General features: G+C 38.1%; 2 protein-coding genes and 1 long non-coding RNA gene across 14 annotated transcripts in view; 1 reads left to right on the top strand and 2 right to left on the bottom strand.

The window, feature by feature from the left end:
• The window catches only part of SPIDR (scaffold protein involved in DNA repair), a 452,576-nt gene that overhangs the window by 106,816 nt on the left and 326,457 nt on the right, over positions 1-19,303 (bottom strand). The gene's annotated exons all lie outside the window — the stretch shown is intronic.
• LOC144306576 (uncharacterized) overlaps positions 2,361-19,303 on the top strand; it is a 50,083-nt gene continuing 33,140 nt past the window's right edge. The window contains exon 1 of the long non-coding RNA XR_013373649.1: positions 2,361-3,147. This is a non-coding gene — a long non-coding RNA (uncharacterized LOC144306576). The remainder of the gene's footprint in view (positions 3,148-19,303) is intronic.
• LOC144306847 (S-adenosylmethionine decarboxylase proenzyme) lies at positions 16,178-18,079 on the bottom strand. The gene has a single exon (XM_077886459.1). It carries the CDS (start codon positions 17,741-17,743, stop codon positions 16,739-16,741), a length of 1,005 nt encoding a protein of 334 aa, XP_077742585.1. The 5' UTR covers positions 17,744-18,079; the 3' UTR covers positions 16,178-16,738.

Here is a 19,303-nt window from a genome sequence, read left to right as displayed (position 1 = left end):
AATATACATACAACATCAGGAGGTAAGACCCAAATGATTATAAACAAATGTCTACATATTCTTAAAAGATTTTTAATTTATTTATTCACGAGAGACACAGAGAGAGGAGGCAGAGACACAGGCAGAGGGAGAAGCAAGCTCCATGCAGGGAGCCCGACGTGGGACTTGATCCCGGGACCCGGGGGATCAAGCCCTGGGCCAAAGGCAGACGCTCAACCACTGAGCCACCCGGGCGCCCAACAAACGCCCACATTTTAAGTTTAAGAAGTGTTTGTACCCTTTTTGAACTCAGCCACAGTAACTTCTTACAAGATACATCGAAGGCAAAAGAAACAAAAGCAAAAATGCACTATTGGGACTTCATCAAGATAAGAAGCTTCTGCACAGCAAAGGATACAGTCAACAAAACTAAAAGACAACCTACAGATGGGAGAAGATATTTGCAAATGACCTATCAGATAAAGGACTAGTTTCCAAGATCTATAAAGAACTTATTAAACTCAACAGCAAAGAAACAAATAATCCAATCATGAAATGGGCAAAAGATATGAACAGGAATCTCACCGAGGAAGACCTAGACATGGCCAACACGCACGTGAGAAAATGCTCTGCATCACTTGCCATCAGAGAAATACAAATCAAAACCACAATGAGATACCACCTCACACCAGTGAGAATGGGGCAAATTAACAAGGCAGGAAACCACAAATGTTGGAGAGGATGCGGAGAAAAGGGAACCCTCTTACACTGTTGGTGGGAATGTGAACTGGTGCAGCCACTCTGGAAAACTGTGCGGAGGTTCCTCAAAGAGTTAAAAATGGAGCTACCCTACGACCCAGCAATTGCACTGTTGGGGATTTACCCCAAAGATGCAGATGCAGGGAAACGCTGGGACACCTGCACCCCGATGTTTATAGCAGCAATGTCCACAATAGCCAAACTGTGGAAGGAGCCTCAGAGTCCATCGAAAGATGAATGGATAAAGAAGCTGTGGTCTATGTATACAATGGAATATTCCTCAGCCATTAGAAACGACAAATACCCACCATTTGCTTCGACGTGGATGGAACTGGAGGGTATTATGCTAAATGAAATAAGTCAATCGGAGAAGGACAAACATTATATGTTCTCATTCATTTGGGGAATATAAATAATAGTGACAGGGAATATAAGGGAAGGGAGAAGAAATGAGTGGGAAATATCAGAAAGGGAGACAGAAAATGAAGACTCCTAACTCTGGGAAACGAACTAGGGGGGGTGAAAGGGGAGGATGGCGGGGGTGGGGGTGAATGGGTGACGGGCACTGAGGGGGGCACTTGACAGGATGAGCACTGGGTGTTATTCTGTATGTTGGCAAATTGAACACCAATAAAAAATAAATTTATTATAAAAAAAGAAGTGTTTGTAAATATTTCTAATATAGATTTTCCTTAAAATCTATTGTTACAACCAAGTTTAAAGCCTTCAACTGAAGATGATCTTTATTCTCCTAGCATTACAAGGCCGTGGATGAGTCAGGTCTGGAGGCTGCCCCATGGAAGAGCAGACTGGGGCTCACATCCTCCCTCTACCAGCAGTGTCTGCAAGAGCCTCAGCACCTCCAGAGTGGCTAGAGATCTGGGTGCCCTCACTGGGGTGTGTCTCAGTCTCTTCACGGTTCACACCCTTCCTATGGAGTCCCTCATTCCTTCTCCTGCCTCTCCCTTCCCTGAAGATGCCTGGGTTGGTCCCATTTTCGCTCTAATCACCTACAGTTCTTCCTTTAAGGCCTCCAATTAATTATTTAATTAATTTTTATTTAAATCCAATTAACATACAATGTATTATCAGTTTCAGAGGTAGAATTTAGTGATTCATCAGTTGCATTATAACACCCAGTGCTCATCCCATAGAGTGCCTTTCTTGATGCCCATCACCCGGTTACTCCGCCCTCCTCACTCCCCTCCTCCCTTCCAGCAACCCTCAGTTTCTGTCCTATGGTTAAGTCTCTTATGCTTTGTCTCCCACTCTGTTTTCATCTCATTTTTCCTTCCCCTCCCAACTGTTTTATTTCTTAAATTCCACATATGAGTGAAATCATATGATATTTGTCTCTCTCTGACTTACTTTGCTTAGCATAACCTCTAGCTCTACCCACGTCATTGCAAATGATAAGATTTCATTCTTTTTGATGGCTGGGTAGTATTTCATTGTACGTATATACACTACACTTTCTTTATCCATTCATCTGTCCATGGACATCTGAGCTTTTCCCATAGTTTGGCTGTTGCGGACATCACTGCTATAACTATTGGGGTGCAGGGATCCCTTCAAATCACTATGTTTGTATCTCTGAATAAATACCTAGTAGTGTCATTGCTGGGTCTTACGGTAGCTCCATTTTTAACTTTTTTAGGAACTTCCACAGTTTTACAGAGTGGCTGCACCAGGCTACATTTCCACCAACAGCGTACGAGGGTTCCCCTTTCTCCGCATCCTCCCCAACATCTGTTGTTTCCTGACTTGTTAATTTTAGCCATTCTGACTGGTTTGAGGTTATATCTCATTGTGGTTTTGATTTTTAGTTCCCTGATTAAGGCTTCCAATTTAGTATGACTGTGGCACTGTTGTCTTTCTTCCAGAGGTTATAGCCATTTGACATTTTTTGAGTCAACAGTGCTAATAAATGGGGTGGCTGGGTGGCTCAGTGATTAAGCGTCTGCCTTCGGCTCAGGTCATGATTCTGGGGTCCTGGGATCGAGTCCCACGTCAGGCTCTCTGCATAGATCCTGCTTCTTCCTCTGCCTGTGTCTCTGCCTCTCTTTCTCTGTGTCTCTTGTGAATAAATAAAATCTTTAAAAACTACAACAGTGCTAATAAATCGACTTGATCTATACCTCACATGACTAAGAACAAGTCACCTGGCATTAGCACACAGTTTCACCCAAAGAACAGGGGGTTACAGGTCAAGTGACATTTGCTGAAAAGAAATTAATAATCTCTTCTCTAGAACATTTAGCCCACATGTACCTCTCAAGGTTGGATATGCGAGCCAAGATGAATGTGTGGGTAATGAGGAGAAGCTACATGTCCTCTTAAGTTCTACTGCAGGAAAAGGTCAGCTGTACAACAGATCAGAGGGCAGTTCCAAATTGCCCTTGGAACAAGGTAAGCACACCTGTCCTAAGTATAACCATGAATGCTACTTCTCAGCAATCTAAAGTTCCCAAAGCACTTCACACATGCCTTCAACACTATAAAGCAATGCATAAAGTATATTATTCACTCTGCTTAATAGTGAGAAAACTAGAGCTCGGAAGCAGTAATTAGGTTGCCCAGTATCAGAAGACCACATGGAGTGCCAGAGCTGACACTGGAACTTAGAGACTTTAATTACAAATGCTGGATTCTTTCTCACCCCTCCCTACTGCTTTTCTCACGATGTACCTTAAAACACTGCTTTCACCCATATTTTTACACTATTTATACTTATCATGTACTTTTTATTTCCTCTGGTGTTTCTTCTCTCATTTATAAACCATAAATCCTGGGTATAAAGGTTATGATTATTACCTTACTGTGGTATAAATTTGGTATACGATCTGTATCATTTTGTAACTCAACATATTTGAGAGACAAAGAATGCAGAGAAATCCCAACATTTCTAAATGTCTCATCACTTGATCACATGGGAAAGTAGCTATTTTATCTGAAAATTAACATATTAAAGCCCTGTAATTTTACACATTCTCTTCTGTATGTAGTTCAAAAATACAGAAACATATACTTGTACCTTCAAGTGTTATTTTGATGTGCTAGGGTAGGATGTTGAAACTGCAGTAAACAGTGGTTCAAAACTCTTATTCTTCAAAGGAAATACAAGACATAAAAAGACTCACCTATTTGTATAGGTCATGGGTTGGCAAACAATGGCCTATGGGCCAAATTCTGCCTGTCATCTGTCTTTGTAAATAAAACTTTATTGGAACACAGCCATGGCCATCTACTTACACATTAGTGTCTACGGCTGCTTTCACACCACAATAAGTGAGTTGAGTAACTATAACAGAAACCATGTTATGGCCTGCCAAGCCTCAAATACTGTGCTTGCCAACTCCTAGTCTATATAAATGAAAAAGAAATTAACACTTACTGTGTAGCAGTAACAACTTATCTCTGTTATCTCATTTAATTCCCTGAACAATCCTGTGAGGTGGGTGATAGTTGGGTACATATACGGCACTAACACATGTAACTTCTAACTCTCTGTCATACTTTTTTTCTGAGGAAAAAGAAAGTGGAATGGGGAAAGGAGAAGAATCAAGGGCAATTTTTTTTTTTCTTAGGAGATCTAACCAGGCTGGGACCCTATAAGAGATGGATGTATCTCTTCAAATAGCTACTCTATTAAAGAAAGAATATTAGCCCTTATATTTTCATGACTTAATCATTTAGCACTTTTCAAAGGCCTAAGCTCATTTTTGCAAATAAATTAAGTTGAAAAGGAGGATATATTTTCTAATTTCTGATGATACTGATCCAGGAAGTAGCAGAGGTCTACAGATTCTTGGCTACATCAGAATACTGGCTAAATTAGTTTATTCTTTAATCTCCAAACAAGCTATGTAAGAATCCAATAAACACTGTCTGTTCAAAATGTTTTCCATTTCCCTTGATAGAAATGAATATAAAATAATAAATATAATGTAATATAATATATATTCATTTCTATCTTTATTTCTGCATTTAACTTGTTAGGAATCATTTAAATAGAAATATGTATAGGGACACCTAGGTGGTTCAGCGATTGAGCATGTGCCTTTTGGCTCAGGGTGTGATCCTGGGATCTGGGATCGAGTCCCATATCGGGCTCCCCACAAGGAGCCTGCTTCTCCCTCTGCCTGTGTCTCTGCCTCTCTCTGTTTCATGAATAAATAAATAAAATCTTTAAAAATCAATCTACATATAGATAGAAATATATATTTTTTCATTTCCCTCTAGCTATTAATGATTTCCTAAAAAGTTAAATTTTGCCTTCAGTTTGAATTCAATTTATGAAAAGCTACAGCAATATGAATACTTCTGTTTAACTTATCCAGAAATGGTTGGGTAAATTATTCTCTACCCCCTACAGGATGATGATTCCTCTCTGTGGCTAGAGGAAAAACAACTTTCTCTACTCAATTTTTACGATACTGATGGGAGAACATCCTAGCTCTCTTTAAAAGTATAATCCAAGGAAGCATAGTCTGTGAAGGATGGCTAGTTTAATACAGAAAGCTATCTATATTTTTGAGTTCCTTGTTTGTTTTCAAGGATGGACCTCAGGGAGTTCCTGTATTTTAACGGAGCCATTCTAAATCACATCCCATGACAGACTGAGTGAGTTCATGTAAACACAGCCAGTGGTATCATGAGTAACAAAATCTGTTTCCATCAGAAGCCCTTTATCCTGCGTAAGAGGCCTGTACACTAATAGGCGGCCGAGGCTAACATTAACCAGCTACAGCTGGTTCAATGCTATAAAAAGAACTAATGAAAACACAAATGCTAACTCTCTCTATTCCACTTCAGCCAGTACGTCAAGACTGCACAAAGACAACCATTTCCAAATACTCTCTGTGAATGAACTGGCCAGGCCTGGATTTCTGAAGTTGTTTACTGAACAGTGTGTGCAAGGACTCACTGAGCACTGAGGTGGGGGAGGACAGGAATCACATGATCTATTAGTGCACAAAGCCAACTTTCCAGATGATCTTGGATTTAGTTCTATAACAAATAGGGGGCAGAGAAAATTTTCAAAAGCAGTACTAACATACTTCGAGCAATTTCTTAAATACACATGCACACACACACACACATACACACAAGTACATACTTTGAATACTAAGGTTTTTGTTATGGAAATGTATAATTAAATCTGAGATAAACTGATACCTTGTCAGATATTCTAAATTCTTAAATAAATGCAAATAATTTCTTACTAGGTGAGTGAGTTACTTTCCAAAGATAGCGATCTGATGAAGAAATTGTCACTATTTTAATTCTTCATACAACCAAAAAGATCTAGACTTGTAGTTCGTGCTAGTAGAGACCATCATGGTTTTCTCTCATCTTGTCATCTCACAAATGGATCATCTGGGGCTCAGAGGATCCTTGGCCTGCCTGCCTCAGACCACGCTGCTTGGTGGCATGAAGAACCTGGATATCCTGGCACTTAGAACTGTCTCTCCATCTTGAGCCAGATGTGGCTAAATGAACATAGCCAAGAACAAATGAATAGAGTCCTGGCTTACTTCATAATATCATGGGTTTTGACCTAACCCAGCCTTTTAATGTATGAGGTTATTTGCAGTGTCAACTGAAAATTTAGGGAGTTTCCTTGGCATTTTTTCATGTTCTTGAATAGGCTGCAAGTGTTAGTGAATAAACTATTCTGCTGGATAAAGGGTTTTGCCTTAGACATTCAGGGCTGATGCCTGGTGCCAGAGACATTATCTGCAGTGCAGATGCAGCTTCCTATGTCATCAGCACCTCTCCTCGGGACTCTGGTCCCGCACGGCCATGTGCCTATGTGACACACCACAGTGTTCTGTCACCAGCTCCATTTCTACATTTTGCTGAGACACTCACACAAAGTAACATTGACACCAAACCACAGATCCAGGAAGCTCAGGGAACACCAAGCAGGTAAGTGCCAATCCCCCAACACCCCAAACCCTACATCTTGTCATTTTATTTTCAAATTAGAGCTAATGTAAAGATAAAGAAAAAAAATCCCTAAAAGAATCAGAAGAAAAACAACACCTTACCTGTAGATGAACAAAGCTAAGAACTCTAACTCCTCCCTCAGACACTGCTCAAGCAAGAAGAGTGTTAGGTGAAATATTTATAAAGTGCTGAGAGGAAAAAAATCCACCAACCTAGAATTCTACATTCTGTGAAATTATCCTTCACAAGTGAAGGTGAAATAAAAATTTTCTCAGGAAAACAAAAATTTCAGTAACTTATAGCCAGGAGACATGCCTTTTAAGAAATGGTAAAACAAGTTCTTCAGAAGGAAGGAAAATAACATAGGTCAGAAACTCAGATCGGCATAAAGAAAGGAAGAGTACAGAGGAAGGAATAAGTGAGGTTAAAATAAAAACTTTTATCTCAATTCTTAATTAATCTAATAAATAACATTTTGTTCAAAATAAATATAGCAACAACGTACTCAATTATGTATGTTTATATATATGCCTTACATATATATGTGTATATATATATATTTATACATTCATGTATGCTTATATATAAGTGAAATGAATGAGAGCAAAAGATGGGAAGAAGGAATTAGAATTACTTTGTTATTATAAGGTACTCGCACTACCTGTGGCCAGTCTTACTTGAGAGTAGACTTGTATTAGTTAAAATGTAAATTGCAAATTCTAGGGCAATCACGAAAAAAAAATTAAAAGAAGTATCATTGACATGCTAAGAAAAAAAAAGGAATCAGCATGCTCAATTAAAACTATGAAAGGTACAGAAGAGTGGAGGATTAAAAAGAAAAAAAGCAAGGGTAACAGATAGAAAAAACCAACGACAATAGTAGATATTAATCCGTTCTTTATAGATCTTGGAAACTAGCCCTTTATCTGATATGTCATTTGCAAATATCTTCTCCCATTCTGTAGGTTGTCTTTGAGTTTTGTTGACTGTATCCTTTGCTGTGCAAAAGCTTCTTATCTTGATGAAGTCCCAATAGTTCATTTTTGCTTTTGTTTCTTTTGCCTTCGTGGATGTATCTTGCAAGAAGTTACTATGGCCGAGTTCAAAAAGGGTGTTGCCTGTGTTCTTCTCTAGGATTTTGATGGAATCTTGTCTCACATTTAGATCTTTCATCCATTTTGAGTTTATCTTTGTGTATGGTGAAAGAGAGTGGTCTAGTTTCATTCTTCTGCATGTGGATGTCCAATTTTCCCAGCACCATTTATTGAAGAGACTGTCTTTCTTCCAATGGATAGTCTTTCCTCCTTTATCGAATATTAGTTGCCCATAAAGTTCAGGGTCCACTTCTGGATTCTCTATTCTGTTCCACTGATCTATGTGTCTGTTTTTGTGCCAGTACCACACTGTCTTGATGACCACAGCTTTGTAGTACAACCTGAAATCTGGCATTGTGATGCCCCCAGATATGGTTTTCTTTTTTTAAAATTCCCCTGGCTATTCGGGGTCTTTTCTGATTCCACACAAATCTTAAAATAATTTGTTCTAACTCTCTGAAGAAAGTCCATGGTATTTTGATAGGGATTGCATTAAACGTGTATATTGCCCTGGGTAACATTGACATTTTCACAATATTAATTCTGCCAATCCATGAGCATGGAATATTTTTCCATCTCTTTGTGTCTTCCTCAATTTCTTTCAGAAGTGTTCTATAGTTTTGAGGGTATAGATCCTTTACATCTTTGGTTAGGTTTATTCCTAGGTATCTTATGCTTTTGGGTGCAATTGTAAATGGGATTGACTCCTTAATTTCTCTTTCTTCAGTCTCATTGTTAGTGTATAGAAATGCCACTGACTTCTGGGCATTGATTTTGTATCCTGCCACGCTACCGAATTGCTGTATGAGTTCTAGCAATCTTGGGGTGGAGACTTTTGGGTTTTCTATGTAGAGTATCATGTCATCGGCGAAGAGGGAGAGTTTGACTTCTTCTTTGCCAATTTGAATGCCTTTAATGTCTTTTTGTTGTCTGATTGCTGAGGCTAGGACTTCCAGTACTATGTTGAATAGCAGTGGTGAGAGTGGACATCCCTGTCTTGTTCCTGATCTTAGGGGAAAGGCTCCCAGTGCTTCCCCATTGAGAATGATATTTGCTGTGGGCTTTTCATAGATGGCTTTTAAGATGTCGAGGAATGTTCCCTCTATCCCTACACTCTGAAGAGTTTTGATCAGGAATGGATGCTGTATTTTGTCAAATGCTTTCTCTGCATCCAATGAGAGGATCATATGGTTCTTGGTTTTTCTCTTGCTGATATGATGAATCACATTGATTGTTTTACGGGTGTTGAACCAGCCTTGTGTCCCAGGGATAAATCCTACTTGGTCATGGTGAATAATTTTCTTAATGTACTGTTGGATCCTATTGGCCAGTATCTTGTTGAGAATTTTTGCATCCATGTTCATCAGGGATATTGGTCTGTAATTCTCCTTTTTGGCGGGGTCTTTGTCTGGCTTTGGAATTAAGGTGATGCTGGCTTCATAGAACGAATTTGGAAGTACTCCATCTCTTTCTATCTTTCCAAACAGCTTTAGGAGAATAGGTATGATTTCTTCTTTAAACGTTTGATAAAATTCTCCTGGGAAGCCATCTGGCCCTGGACTCTTGTGTCTTGGGAGGTTTTTGATGACTGCTTCAATTTCCTCCCTGGTTATTGGCCTGTTCAGGTTTTCTATTTCTTCCTGTTCCAGTTTTGGTAGTTTGTGGCTTTCCAGGAATGCGTCCATTTCTTCTAGATTGCCTAATTTATTGGCGTATAGCTGTTCATAATATGTTTTTAAAATCGTTTGTATTTCCTTGGTGTTGGTAGTGATCTCTCCTTTCTCATTCATGATTTTATTAATTTGAGTCTTCTCTCTCTTCTTTTTAATAAGGCTGGCTAATGGTTTATCTATCTTATTAATTCTTTCAAAGAACCAACTCCTGGTTCTGTTGATCTGTTCCACAGTTCTTCTGGTCTCGATTTCGTTGAGTTCTGCTCGAATCTTTATTAGCTCCCTTCTTCTCTTGGGTGTAGGATCTATTTGCTGTTTTTTCTCTAGCTCCTTTATGTATAAGGTTAGCTTTTGTATTTGAGTTCTTTCCAGTTTTTGAATGGATGCTTGTATTGCGATGTATTTCCCCCTTAGGACTGCTTTTGCTGCATCCCAAAGATTTTGAACGGTTGTATCTTCATTCTCATTAGTTTCCATGAATCTTTTTAATTCTTCCTTAATTTCCTGGTTGACCCTTTTATCTTTTAGCAGGATGGTCCTTAACCTCCATGTGTTTGAGGTCCTTCCAAACTTCTTGTTGTGATTTAGTTCTAATTTCAAGGCATTATGGTCCGAGAATATGCAGGGGACAATCCCAATCTTTTGGTATCGGTTCAGACCCGATTTGTGACCCAATATGTGGTCTATTCTGGAGAAAGTTCCATGTGCGATCTATAAAGAACTTATTAAACTCAACACCAAAGAAACAAACAATCCAATCATGAAATGGGCAAAAGACATGAACAGAAATCTCACAGAAGAAGACATAGACATGGCCAACATGCACATGAGAAAATGCTCTGCATCACTTGCCATCAGGGAAATACAAATCAAAACCACAATGAGATACCACCTCACACCAGTGAGAATGGGAAAAATTAACAAGGCAGGAAACAACAAATGTTGGAGAGGATGTGGAGAAAAGGGAACCCTCTTGCACTGTTGGTGGGAATGTGAACTGGTGCAGCCACTGTGGAAAACTGTGTGGAGGTTCCTCAAACAGTTAAAAATATACCTGCCCTACGACCCAGCAATTGCACTGTTGGGGATTTACCCCAAAGATACAAATGCAATGAAACGCTGGGACACCTGCACCCCGATGTTTCTAGCAACAATGGCCACGATAGCCAAACGGTGGAAGGAGCCTCGGTGTCCAACGAAAGATGAATGGATCAAGAAGATGTGGTTTATGTATACAATGGAATATTACTCAGCTATTAGAAATGACAAATACCCACCATTTGCTTCAACGTGGATGGAACTGGAGGGTATTATGCTGAGTGAAGTAAGTCAATCGGAGAAGGACAAACATTATATGTTCTCATTCATTTGGGGAATATAAATAATAGTGAAAGGGAAAATAAGGGAAGGGAGAAGAAATGTGTGGGAAATATCAGAAAGGGAGACAGAACGTAAAGACTGCTAACTCTGGGAAACGAACTAGGGGTGGTAGAAGGGGAGGAGGGCGGGGGGTGGGAGTGAATGGGTGACGGGCACTGGGTGTTATTCTGTATGTTAGTAAATTGAACACCAATAAAAAAAATAATAATAAAAAAAAAAAAAAATAGTAGATATTAATCCAATGATCACTAATCCCTTTGAATGTCAATGGTCTAAATGTATCAATTAAAGGAGACTGCCAGAGTAGATCAGAAAAGATGACTCAACTAGATCTTGTCTATAAAAAACGGACTTTAAATATAAAGACATACATAAATTAAAGTAAATAGATGGAGGAAAATGTACCATGCTAACATAATAACATGGTTATGGTATTATGATATCATAATTTAAAAAATACTATACAAACACTAATGAAAACAAGGCAGGAGGGGCTATTTTAAATTAATTAAAAAAATTTAATTCCAGTATATAGTTAACATAAAGTATTATATTAGGGTTTTTTTTTTTTTTAATTTTAGACAAAGCAGACTTCAAAGGTAAGTAAGGTCATCTCAGGGCTAAAGAAAGATACTATATAATGATAAGAGGATCATTTCTACAAGAAGACTTTAACAATTCTTCATTTATGTCTGACAATAGAGCATCAAACCACCTGAGACAAAAACATAACTACAAGGGGAAATACATAAATCCCCTATAATAGCTGGAGGCCTAAACTCACTCTTTCCCACAAAAGGATATATCCAACAAGCAAAAAAGGAGCAAGGAAACAGCTGAACTCAACTACACTATCAATTAACTGGATGTAACTGGAATCTATAGACTGCTTCATCCAACAGTGGCAAACTACACATTTTTCTCAAGCTCGCATGGAATATTAACCAAGACAAACCACAGTCTAGGCCATAAAACATACTGTAACAAATTTAAAAGAATAGGAACTATATGATCTTTGCTGTCAGTGGAATTAAACAAGAATTCAGTAACAGAAAGATAACTTCAAAATCCCAAAATACATGGAGATTAAAGAACAAACCTCTAAATAACAAATGGGTTATAGAAGTCAAGAAATATCAAAAAATATTTTAAGTAAATAAAAATGGAAACACAACTTACCAAAACGTGTGGGATGATGCCAAGACAGTACCTAAAAGGCAATTTATACTATTGAATGAATTTTTTAGGAAAAAAAAAAAAAAAGAACAATCTAAAATCAATAACCTAAGTTTTCACCCTAACAAATTACAAAAAGAACACACTAAATCTAACCAGAAGAAAAGCAAAATATAAAGATGAGAGCAGAAATCAATGAAACTAAAAACAAGAAATCAGTAGAGAAAAATCAATGACAACAAAAGCTGATACTTTGAAAAAGATCAACAAAATCTATAAGCCTCTATCCAGGCTAACGAAGAAGAAAAGAGAAAGGACACAAATTACTAATATTAGAAATGAGAGAGGTGACATTACTACAGATCCCATGGAAATTAAAAGGCTATTAAAGGAATACTGTGAACAACTGTATGCCCACAAACTGAATAATCTAGATGAAAAGACCAATTTCTTGAAAGACACAATCTACCAAAATTCATATAAGAAGAAACAGATAATCTGAATAGGCCTATATCTCTTAAAGAAACTGAATCAATAATTCAGTCTTTCGAAACAGAAAACATCAGGCTCAGCTGGGTTCACTGGGGAATTCAATCAAACGTTAAGGCAGAAATTACATCAGTTCTCCATAATATCTTTCAGAGAATACTTCCTATCTTATTCTACAGGTTTAGCATTACCCTAATACCAGAACCAGAAAAAGATATTTCAAAGAAGGAAAATTATAAACCAATATATCTCTTCAATATAGATGCAAAACCCCCCAACAACGTATTAGCAAATTATGTCCAACAATGTATAACAGGAATTATATACCATAATCCCACCAACCAGAATTTTACACCAGCTAGGCAAGGCTAGTTTAACATCTGAAAATCAATAAATGCAATCCATCACATCAAGGGACTAAAAAAAGAAAAATCACATGATCATATTAATAGAGGAAGAATAAGCATTTGACAAAATCCAGCACCCATTCATGATAAAATCTCTCAGTAAACTAGAACTAGAGGCGAACCTTTTCAACTTGATAAACAGAATCTACAAAAAACCTACCGCTAACATGATACTCAATGGTGAGAAACTAGAAGCTTTCCCATTAAGATCAGGTACAAGGCAAAGATGCCCCCTCTAACCACTCCTTTTCATTTTTTTTTTTTAATTTTTTTTTTTTATTTATTTATGATAGTCACACACACACACACACACACACAGAGAGAGAGAGGCAGAGACATAGGCAGAGGGAGAAGCAGGCTCCATGCACCGGGAGCCCGACGTGGGATTCGATCCTGGGCCTCCAGGATCACGCCCTGGGCCAAAGGCAGGCGCCAAACCGCTGCGCCACCCAGGGATCCCTAACCACTCCTTTTCAACATTTTACTGGAATTCCTTGCTAAGGCAGTAGTGTAAAAAAAAAGGTAAATAAAAGTTATACAAATTGAGAAGGAAGGCAAAAAAAAAAGTCTTTGTTTATAGATGACATAATCGTCTATGTAAACAATCTGAAAGAATTAAATAAAAAATCCTGTAACTAATACATCATTATAGAAAGGTTGCAGGATACAAAGCCAATATATAAATGTCAATAGTTTTCCTATATACCAACAACAAACAAGTGTAATTTAAAATCAAAAACACTATCCCATTGGGTCACCTGGATGGCGGTTGGTTAGGTACTTGACTCTAGGTTTCAGGTCAGGTTGTGATCTCCAGGTTGTAGGACTGAGCCCCAAGTCAGGCTCTGTGCTCAGTGTGGAGTTTGCTTAAAAGACTCTCTCCCTCTTCTCACCCCCTCACTTTCTCTCTCTATATATACATATAAATAAATAAATCTTTAACAAAAATAAAACCACTATACCATTTACATTAGCACCCCCCAATAAATACTTAAGTGTAACTAACAAATTATGCACAAATGCACATAAGAAAAACTACAAATCTCTGACGAATGAAATCAGAGAACTAAATAAACGGAAATTTATTCTATGTTCATGGGTAGGAAAACTCAATATTGTCAAGATCTCAGTTCTTCCCAACTTGATCTATAGCTTAATGCAATCCCAATAAAATCCCAGCAAGTTATTTTATGGATATTGACAAATTGATTCTAAAATCTACAATAAAGACAAAAGACCTAGAATAACCAACACAATATTGAAGAACAACAAAGTTGGAGGACTGACACAAGCCAACCTCAAGACTTACTATAAAGATACAGTAATCAACACAGTATGGTACTGGTGAAAGAAAAGAGAAATAGATCAACAGAACAGAACAGAGAGCTGAGAAACAGACCCCTATAAATAGAGTTATGTTTGACAAAGGAACAAAGGCAATATAGTGGAACAGTCTTTAATAACTGATCATCTATATGCAAAAAAAATCTAAAAACAGACCTTATTATACACTTCACAAAAATTAACTCAAAATGGATCACAGATTTAAATAAAAACTACAAAACTCTTAGAAGGTAACATAAAAGAAAACCTAGATGTTCTTGGGTTTAAGTAATGTCTTTTTAGATAAAGCACCAAATAAATGATCCATGAAAGATATAATTTATAAGCTAGACTTCATTCACATAAAAAACTTCTAATCTGTGAAAAACAACTTATGAAGAAAATGTGACACAAGCCATGGCGTGGGAGAAAATATTTGTAAGACATATCTGCTAAAGTACTCCTTTACAAAATTCACAAAGAATTCTTAAAACTCAACAATAAGAACACAAGCAACTTGATTAAAATATGGGCCAAAGACCTTAACAGACATCTCACAGGATACACACACACACACACACACACACACACACACACAGATGGCAAATAAGCATATGAAAAGCTGCTTATGTTCTGAGGGAAATACAAATTAAAATAGAAATGAAATACCACTACACATCTATTAGAATGCTTAAAATCAGGAACACTGACAAACCTAATGCTAGTGAAGATGTGGAGCGACAGGAGCTCTCATGCATTGCTAGTGGGAATGTAAAATAGTATGGCTATTTTGGAAGACAGTCTGTCAGTTTCTTACAAACCTAATTCTACTCTAATTGTAAGATCCAGCAATCACACTTCTTGATGTCTATCTAAAGGAACTAAAAATTTATGTCCGCATAAAAACCTGCACGCAATTATTTATAGCAACTTTATTCATAATTACCAAGACTTGGAAGCAATCAAGATGTCCTTCGGTAAGGAGTGAATACACTGTGGTCCATCCAGACAATGGAATGTAGTTGAGCACTAAAAAGAAATGAGCTATCAGGCCATGAAAAGACAGAGAGAAACTTTAAACACATATGATGAGTAAGAGAAGGAAGCCAATCTGCAAAGGCTAAAGACTGTATGATTCTGACTATCTGACATTCTTGAAAAGGCAACTATGGAGATGGTAAAAAGACTGATGCGGTGACGGGGGTGGGGGGGGTGGGGGAGATGACCAGGAATTTAAGGACAGTGAAAATATTCTGTATGATATTACAATGATGTGTATTTGTCATTACACTTTCCTCTAAACACACAGAATGTAAAAGACCAACTGTGAACCCTAATGTAACATATGAACTTGGAGTGATTATGATGTGTCAGTGGAGGTTCATTTTTGGCTAAAAAAAAGAAGCATCATTCTGGCCAGGGATGTTGATAAGGTATATGGGTTATCTTTGTACCTTTCTCTCAGTTTTGCTGTAAAACTAAAACTGCTCCTCCCAAAAATACAGTATTAAATACAGTATTAAAACAGAAAGTGGAGAGGAGTAATATAATTGTTAGGTGACAGAATCAGGATTAAAACATTGAATTGGGGGCAGCCTGGGTGGCTCAGTGGTTTAGCGCCGCCTTCAGCCCAGGGCGTGATCCTGGAGACCTGGGTTCGAGTCCCACGTCGGGCTCCCTGCATGGAGTCTCCTTCTTCCTCTGCCTGTGTCTCTGCCTCTCTCTCTCTCTCTCTCTCTTTCTCTCTCTCTGTTTCTCATAAATAAATAAATAGAATCTTTTTTTTTTTTTTTTTAACAGTGTATTGCTTTATTGAGGGGGGGTTGGGAGGCAAGACACCATGGTGAGGAACAAAATCAAATAAAGGAAGTACAAGTACAGGAAGCAATAATGTTAAAATAGTAATACACAAAATGGATAACTGCAATCATTTTCTTAAGAGGACTTGACTTGTGGAAGATAAACTTTAATTGCTGTTGCAAAAAACATCTGTATGAAGTAGAAACTGGTTTCAGTAATATTAGTAGAGAATATGTTCTAGAAAGTGGAGGTAACTGGATGTAAAATCCTGGCAGCAATTTAATAGAACAGTCCCAGATGATTAGGCTGAGGCCAACACCTAATGAGGACGAAAGCCTTGTCTGTGGGGAATTTTGGATGATACCTGGAGAAATATTACACTGTGCATAAACCAAACTGAATTGTTTTCACAAGTGTTGTAAAGTTTCATATAGTAAAAGGTTTTTTCTACATGCACTTCAATTTCACAGCAAGAGTGGCATAGGATACCTAAACACAGAAGAGAGCATTCATGCAAGATATCTAACTCCTTGATATAATAATGCATACAATTCAAAATGATTACACTATCATTACATCTAGGGCTTTCTGCAGCTACAAGGTGGTGGTTATGGAAAGCATGGCCCCCGATATCAATATCTAAAAAGCAGCCACCACCTCCTTCTATGTGTGTTCTCTTTTTGCGTTTTTTCTTCATTTTTATTAATCAACTCTGCTGTTGTTGCTGCTTCTTAGCAAAACTGGTAAAAACAAAATTGTAATCATTGAACATAGCGCTCTGGCAATCCAGACGTTTAAAGCCTTCAATCTTCTGGGGTGAAGAAAGCACTGTGCGACATTTAGAACTCTGATTTACAAACAGGGTGGTCACAAATTTCCCTGGCTTGAAGACTTCAACAACTTTCCTGATCAGGTCATCATAGGAGGTCTGACTTAAGTTTGTTTCAAAGCTAACATAAGAAAATTCTGGTTCTGGAGTGATGTGAATAGTCCAATAAGTTCCATCCGATTTCATTCCATTCATCGAATACCCACAAGGATTGAACAGTGTGGCATCAATGACAGAACCTGGTATCAGGTCACGAATTCCACTCTCACGAGTGACATCCTTTGCAGTAACACCATCTTTCATGTAGAACTGGTCCATAACTGCTGGGTCAAGCTCACTCATCAGAATTTCCAGGGTTTGATCTGGCTGACTGATTACCCGAGTCTCTGGGAAATCCAAAGTATACAAGTACCAACAGTCAGAATTCATACGTCCCATACAATATGCTGCTCCATTTGGGAAAATTGCATTAAGAAATTCTATTTCTTCCTGGAAATTCCGGTGTGGGTACCCTTGGTGAGAAGGCTTCATGAAATTCTTACGAGAATAAAAGAAGCTTTGAATTGAGTCAAACCCACTGTAATCCCTAGCAAGTTTCAACAGGGGAACCAGTGCTTTCAGCAAGAGGGTGGTACCACATGTCTTCAAAATGAAACGTCTCTTGGAGACAAACATGCTACTCTCACTGAGTACATAAGCTTCCTGCTTGTCAGTTTTTGTCACACTTATGATTGAACATTGCACATCCTTCAGAAGTATGTCCCACTCAGATCTGGGGATGGTGCGAAGGTCTCCAGATCCTTGGTTGGCGTCGGGCTGCTGCCTGGAGAACCACACCTCCAGCAGCTTCTCGGTCCCTTCGAAAAAATGTGCAGCTTCCATCACCGTGAGACTAGCGAACAACCAACAACCACAGAAAATCAACTAAAATTAAATTTCTTCTCCCGCCGCCGCCGCCGCCGCTGCGGATTGTTCCAGCTGTTACTAAAGTTCAGGTTCCTTTTTTTTTTTGCTATAATTTTATATTAACTTTTTTTTTTTAAAAAAAAGGATTAATAAAATTTTCCCGGCTTTTTCTTTTTTTTGTGTATGTGTGTGTGAGCGAAAGTTGAACGTGAGTCTGTTGGAAATAGAGGCAGATACAGTTCAGTTTTCTTGTAGTCCGCTGTTTCCCCATTAGAGAGAGTAGAGCGAGCGCTAGCTAATGTCGCCGGCCATACTGTGGAAGCCAATAAATAGAATCTTAAAAAAAAAAAAAACACTGAATTGGTTCATGGGCTGAATCTGCCAAAACAAAATGTAAGAGAGAGAAATATACATATAAGATGCTGCACTTGGCTCCAAAAATAAATCAACTCCAAAAGCAAGGACAGAGAAGAAGCTCACCAACAATGTAAGAGGCTTTAATACAGAACAACCAGGATTATAATGAGAACTACATATCATGTGTATAATGTGCAGTATCTCATGCATACAAGCAAATAGATTCTACGTGACCCCAAGAAGGAGCATCAGAAGACCCAGGAAAAGAGATTTAGGCTCAAGATAGAGAAATGCCTTGGAATGAGAACTGCACATACGTGAATGGGCTGTGGCGGAGCACTGTCTGCTGCCAGGAGTCCGACCCTGCTGCAGCCTGGACTCAACTATCATCATCATCATCAACTTACGACTGGTACTGAGGAGCCAATCTAACTCTAGGATTCCATGATTCTGTAACATTTTTTTTAAAGCCATTTAAACTAAAACCACAAATTAATCAAACCAAAGCTGAATAATCCCACTACCTGGAAAGAAGTATTTGGAGGTTCACTGTATAGAATTGAATCTTGGAGTACGTGAAGTTGACTCCATGACTAAGAATAACTGAAAGCAGGTTCAATTATTAACAAACTTAAAGCTGATAATCACTTCTGTTTTAGATAATTTAATGGAAAAGGCTTTTTAAAAGAGGTAATGCATTCCAACTCTCTCTCTTCTCAACCTCCTGGTTCTCCTACGACGGGACAACTACAGTTACCAGCTTCTATGTATTTTTCCAGACATACTGTATGCATATAAAAACATTTAAGTCCATAGTGCTCCCCTACTTTTGTGACTTTTACTCAGATTTCCTAAAATAGCTACTTGAGGACAGAAGCTCCATTTTCTCTTTCTTGTAAATGCCATTTATTTTCACTGAAGAGTGATGTGCCACAGTATGCACTAGATTAAATAACACCTCTTATTTAGTATGCTATTTAGCCCTTGCAAAAAGAAGCCTTATTATTTCCGTTTGACATTAATAAAGGGTGACATTGGGTTTCTGATATCCAGAACAATGTTCTTCTCACTGCACAGTTATGTTTGAGGAAGAAATTCCAACCATATATTTTCAATAAGAAATGAATGAATAAGAAATTACTTCAAAGAGGGGATCCTGGGTGGCTCAGTCAGTTGAGT

The sequence above is a fragment of the Canis aureus genome, chromosome 37 (assembly GCF_053574225.1).
Source record: "Canis aureus isolate CA01 chromosome 37, VMU_Caureus_v.1.0, whole genome shotgun sequence".
In the NCBI taxonomy this organism is placed as follows: Eukaryota; Metazoa; Chordata; class Mammalia; order Carnivora; family Canidae; genus Canis; species Canis aureus.
This window is presented reverse-complemented; position numbering and strand designations above follow the sequence as displayed.

Bases quoted from the DNA above. Each gene is read 5' to 3' on its own strand.
- LOC144306847 (XM_077886459.1), bottom strand. From the start codon at position 17,743: ATGGAAGCTGCACATTTTTTCGAAGGGACCGAGAAGCTGCTGGAGGTG.